The sequence below is a fragment of the Volvox carteri genome, assembly GCF_000143455.1.
Source record: "Volvox carteri f. nagariensis unplaced genomic scaffold VOLCAscaffold_75, whole genome shotgun sequence".
In the NCBI taxonomy this organism is placed as follows: domain Eukaryota; kingdom Viridiplantae; phylum Chlorophyta; class Chlorophyceae; order Chlamydomonadales; family Volvocaceae; genus Volvox; species Volvox carteri.
The window spans coordinates 557,876-563,444 of record NW_003307618.1 but is presented as its reverse complement, the minus strand read 5'-3'; the positions used below and the strand labels follow the sequence as shown (position 1 = coordinate 563,444).

Below are 5,569 nucleotides of genomic sequence, written 5' to 3'. Positions count from 1 at the left end.
ACGGCGGAGGCCGTGGCGGTGGCGGTAAACAGGACGGGTCAGTAATCCGGGTGCTGCGCCGCCACCTCGGCCCGATGACCGCTCAAACCCGCTGGCACCAGCAGCAGCAGCCGTCGGCCCCGTCGCCGCCGCCGCCGCCACCGCTGCAGCTGCAGCGCGCGGTGGTAGGTGCAGAGGATAAAAGTGGCCGGGTTGGGCGCGAGAAGGAGAAGCACGAGGAGGTGGGAGAAGGAGATGAGGCGGGTTTCACGCCGTCTGCTCAAGAGGGCTCTTGTGGCGGTGTTCTCGGAGATGGAGGAGCAGCAGGCGGGGGAGTTAGTGGGGAGTTGCGCTGGGCGGCACTGCCCCACCTTCTCCATGTGGGCCATCACGGCAGAGAGATTCTTTGCCTGAATGTACTGCCGGCCTGGCGGCACACACCGCCGCCGCTGTCGGAACGGCAAGCAGGAACTGTACGGCAGCACCCGTCGTTGCTGCCGTCGCCGCCGCTGCCGCCCCCGCCTCTATGCGTGCTGACGGGCGCCGAAGACGGCGGCATCCGTTGGGTCTCCGCGGTGCCGTGCACCGATAGCGGCGGCGGCGGCGGCGGCGGCGGCGGCGGAGCCATGTACGAGCTGTGCTTCCGTGACGGCGCGGTGGTCGGCGAGCACGCGGCGGGTACGGCCGTTCGGTGCCTGGCGGCGTGTGCGTTGGGCCCTCGGGAAGCCGCCCTGCTAGGTGTCACAGCCGACGGGCCCAGGGCAGCATGTGCCGCCAGTGCCATTGCTGCCGTACACCCACACCAACCGCTGACGGAAGTAGTGCCGTACCTTGTGCTGTCTGCGGGCGCGAAGGAGGTCCTCATGGCATGGCTGGTGTGTTTGCGGGTGTCGTACAAAGCGGCGGAAGCGGCGGCGGCGGAGGTTAAGAGAGAGGAGGGGGGTTGTACGGCCGTATGTGCGGACGGCGATATGGAGGCATGCCCGCAGCTGCCACCACCACAACAACAGCAGCAGCAGCAGCGTGAGGAGGGGGAGGCGGGGGAGGAGGCGGTCAAGCCGTTCTACGCGGCAGAAGTGGCGGCGCTGATGAGCTCCAGGGCGATAGGAGGTGCTACTGCTGCTACCACTGCTGCTACCACTACTGCTACGGCTGTTCCTGTTGGGGCTATGCAAGTGAGCAGCCGGTGGCTGTCCACCCGGCGGTTGCCTAAACAGGAGCTGAGGGCGCTGCGGGCGGCGGCGGGCGGCCAGCCCCGGTCGTCTGCGGACAGGTGTGTCTGTCTGTGTGTCTGTGTCTGTGGCGAAGGGGGTGTGAGGTATGTAGGTGTGTATGTATGTATGTGGGATGTTATGCGAGGGGGGAAAGGAGGGGACAAGGGGAGCACGGGGGGAAGGGCGCTAAGAGACAACAACGACGGGTTAACCTGTAAGGAAGTTGACGTGTGCGGGGGGGGAGAGCCCTGCCGTACACCGAGCTCTGTGGCGGCCCCAATGCGGATGAGGCTGTAGAGGCCTCGCCTCGCGATGAGTCTGTCGGGATGAGGCCTCGGGGCCCACACCATCTGTATCAGCTCTAAGTCTAAATCCCTCCGCACTACCCCCTCTTTCCCTGTCCTCTACCTGTCCACCGCTTTCAGGCGCTACCTGGCATTGGCACTCCTCGGAGTCGCCTCCACGTCTTTTTGCTCCACCGCCGCCACCGCCGACACCGCCGACACCTCCTCCACCGCCGCCACCGCCGCCACCTCGATGGCGACGGCGCTGCTGGCGGTGTCCTCCTCTGACGCCACCGCCAGCCTCCTCGTCTGGGACCTGCACGGGACCAGCCGCGACAACTGGCGCCGTGTGGCCGCGCTGGCGGCGCATCAACACCCCGTGCTGTGTATGGCGCACACCGGGGCCAGACTGTACGGCAGCGGTGGTGGCGGTGCTGACGCTACTGCTGCTGGCAGTGTGCTGCAGCCAATTACGGTTGGCGGTTATTGGTTGGCGACTGGGGACACTGCGGGAGATGTGGCCCTGTGGTGGATACCCGGAGAGCTGCATGGAGCCGCCGCCGCCGCCGCCGCCCCCGCCGCGTCGCCGCTGCCGCCGCCGCCGCCGCTGGCGGCGGCAGGGTTGAGGCATGGAAGGAAGCCCGGCGGCGGCGGCGGTGCTACAGCCGGATCTGATGCGGCGTCGGCACCTCCGCCGCCACTGAACCCTGTTTTGATGATTCGCGGAGTCCACCAGTCGGGAGTGAACTCTCTGGAGTTAATGGCGGACGACGCCGTCTGCACACCGGAAGGCCCCCCCGGCCCCCCCGCCCATTACCCGGCAGCTACCCGCAGCTGCCCAGCTATCCGACTCGTGCTCGTGACCGGGGGAGATGACCAAGCTCTGGCAGTACTGCACTTGCAGGTGAACCGCGTAATGAGCTCACCGGGTGCCGACGGCGGTGCTGGTGGTGGTAGTGGTGGTGGTGGTGGTGGTGGTGGTGCTGGTGACTGTGCTGGTGGTGGTGCTGGTGGTGGTGCTGGTGGTGGTGCTGGTGGTGGTGCTGGTGGTGATGGCGGGAAACCGCAGGAGCATGGCCTTAAGGTGACGGGGCAAGAGCAGCAGCAGCGGCAGCAGGAGGGGCACTGTTACCACCACCAGCACCACCACCAGCACCAGCACCACCATCCAAGTCAGGTCCAGGTGCAGTGGCGCGGTGAGGTGGTGGGTGTGGCGCTGAGGCCGCTAGCACACGCGTCCGCACTGCGGGGGGTATCCGCCGTCACTTCTCACTGCCCCGCCCAGCCGCCGCCGGTCGTTGCGATCTCCAGTGTCGGGCTGGACCAGGTGGTGCGCTTGTGGAGCTTGCAGCTGCAGCAGTCGGGCTGTACGGCGGCGGCGGCGGCGGGGGGATGCATGGGAGTGACCAAGGCTCCCGGCGGCGGGCTGGACGAGGCTAGGGGGGGATCTCCGACCAATCTTCGACACGTGCTGGGCATCACCGAGATGTCGTCATTGAAACACCGTGTTGTGGAGATTGGGATGTTGAGTACGGGGAGGCGTGTCGGGGCGGGGGCGGGGGCGGGGGCGGGGGAGGAGGAGGAGGAGGAGGAGTGCTGCGGTGTGTGTTTGGTCGGCGGGGTGGAGCCGCTGGTGCCGGTGCCGGTGGCGGCCGCCACGGTGGAGGTTCCGGAGCCCGCGTGTCTGATGGCAGTCGCAGTGACGGCGGCGGAGAAGGAGGAGGAGGAGGAGGAGGCGGGGGCCCTAGACCCCGATCGAGAGCGGTCGGTTAGGCCGGGGGCTTCGGTTCACCCCGCCGCCGCCGCCGCCGCCGCCGGGGGTTTGCGGGGCCTTAACGCTGGCGGTTGTGGTGGTGGCAGTGGCAGTGGTGGTGTCGACGGGATGGCGACGTCGCGGTTTGTGATGGCGGTTGCCGGTCGAGGACTGCAGCTTCTTGAAAGTGGTGGGGGTGGCAAGTTGTGAGGGGGGGGCTCCCGGGGGAATATTGGGGAAGGGGTTAGGGGGGCCGGGGAGTCGTTCTCTTGTGCTGTGTGTGTGTGTCTGTGTGTGTAACGCATAGCGTGACATATAACGTAGTGAGCCAGCGTGTCGTGTCGTACGTGTCATAATACGCTGAACGAGCCGCCGTACGTACGTATGTAGGTACCCTTTGGATGGTATGCCTGAGATCGACAGGCAAACAGACAGACTGGCTGGACAGACAGATTGTCTGACAGATCGACAGATCGACAGGCTGGACAGACAAACAGACTGACTGGCTGACTTACTGGATGATAGGCTGGCCAACCCCCAGATAGAAACAGACGGATTGGCGGACAGACGGACAGACGGACAACGGCGGAGTGGCTTCAGCCGTGTTGCTGCTGGTGACATACATACAGGCTGTAGGCGTGTGGTGGTGCGGAGGGGTTTTTCCCCGGGGGAGGGGGGGACTTCCTCCCCCACCTCCACCTGACACCTCGTGCACATACAGTGCACATGTTCACCGTACGACGCAGTGTACGAAACGATTATACGCAGTATCTTTACACCGCAAGTGCGTTTTTTAAAAATACGCGTTGTAAGACGCGATGTTCGGCATGATGCCCTCTAGATGTTGAATATATGTCGTACTCTCCTAATTAATGTTGTCGTATGCTATGCCGGTCTTGTGTTATGGCGTCGGCAACTAACGCATCACATCACATCACATCACGGCTTCCAACGCGCGCAAATCCTGAACATTAGAAAAGGAGTCCAACGTAATGTACGTTCCAACGCTATCCCCGGGGTTATGGGCGTTACAGGGTGGACTGCACATACATACATACATACGTACATAACTAACTAACCAACAAATGGGAAAAGCGCAAGGATGGCAAGACATATCCTGGCAAATGTCAGGGCAAGCCCCGAGCAGCGGCACCAGGAAGCTTCCCCCATCCAGCCAACCAGCCATCAATCGATTCAAGTCTACGGCGGGCCTTCGCATACTCGTACAAGTCGTACAACACGGATCCAACAGCAGCAAAAAACGACTTAAGGTGAAATGGGGGAACTCATACACCACCTAAGGGAAATGGTCCGTTTCTGGAACTCAGACGCCCAAGACACCACTAATAGGTACAAGATCGACAGGTGCTTGCTTTAATACTTACGCAGGAAAAACGAACTGGCCTCAATCAGCTTGCAGTCAACACATTATTTTGTAATATTGCGCTCAGCGGTAAGGTGAGAACGTAGTCAAACACGTCTATAGCAGGTCTAGTGCGTCCCGTCGTTCACACAGTACGTCTCGTACACACAGTACGACACAATCACACAAGAATTATTATTATTATTATTATTTAATGCCCTACATCCCGCACACGCATGCGTGCGAGATCCAACATCCGGCCTCTCCTCACTCCGCTTCTCCGTCCTCCCCAACCAAACGCCACTCAAAGCACTCCAGGCTAACGTATCATCCAGCGTCGCAGCTTTATTACTAAAGAAGATCTAGAAACAACGCTATTTAAAAATTTAAATGTCTCCCAACTGCATACTTAGATATTAATCGCCTCCTACTGCGCCGCACGACACCACATCACTACGCACCGAGTCACCGAAAGACAGGCAGGGGGGCCCCGGGGCGGCCAAGGCCCCCCCCGTACAAGGAATATCCAAAGTCACTTCGCCAATAAAGCCGTGACTGAATGACTGAAGACCACCTTATGCCTTGGATCAAGAAAATCCAGCGGTTCCACCCTCCGTACAATTATTTAAACAGTGGGCACATCACATACGTACATACGTACATACACCTTCTCCTCCTCCTCACCCTCCTCCTTATCCTCATCATCATCACACCCCGGTCATCACCCTGCGCCCTCACACACCATCTTCGACACTGCCACGTAGCTTGCAGCCCCCGAAAAGCCCCATGCCGCACAGCCCCAGCCGGCACCCGAGGGCCGCTGGCTTCCCTGGAATTGGACCGCCGCGGGCATTGCCCCGCGTTGCCCCCGCGGCAAACTCCAAGTCTTGGACCACCACCACCGCCGCCGCCCCCGCTTCCACCCCCGTCGGGGCCTGCGCCGCCACAGCCGCCGCCCCCCTGGAGTCCCCGTCCC

At 62.3% G+C, this 5,569-nt stretch overlaps 2 protein-coding genes across 2 annotated transcripts in view; one reads left to right on the top strand and one right to left on the bottom strand.

The window, feature by feature from the left end:
* VOLCADRAFT_98695 (uncharacterized protein) overlaps positions 1-4,959 on the top strand; it is a gene marked incomplete at both ends in the record, with an annotated part of 11,712 nt that extends 6,753 nt beyond the window's left edge. Inside the window, 6 exons of the mRNA XM_002957557.1 lie at positions 150-1,055; positions 1,197-1,252; positions 1,808-3,245; positions 3,952-4,014; positions 4,620-4,688; positions 4,912-4,959. Coding sequence (XP_002957603.1) covers positions 150-1,055; positions 1,197-1,252; positions 1,808-3,245; positions 3,952-4,014; positions 4,620-4,688; positions 4,912-4,959 — 2,580 coding nt within the window. The remainder of the gene's footprint in view (positions 1-149; positions 1,056-1,196; positions 1,253-1,807; positions 3,246-3,951; positions 4,015-4,619; positions 4,689-4,911) is intronic.
* Positions 4,960-5,327: 368 nt separating this feature from the next.
* The window catches only part of VOLCADRAFT_107746 (uncharacterized protein), a gene marked incomplete at both ends in the record, with an annotated part of 8,239 nt that continues 7,997 nt past the window's right edge, over positions 5,328-5,569 (bottom strand). Inside the window, one exon of the mRNA XM_002957534.1 lies at positions 5,328-5,528. Coding sequence (XP_002957580.1) covers positions 5,328-5,528 — 201 coding nt within the window. The remainder of the gene's footprint in view (positions 5,529-5,569) is intronic.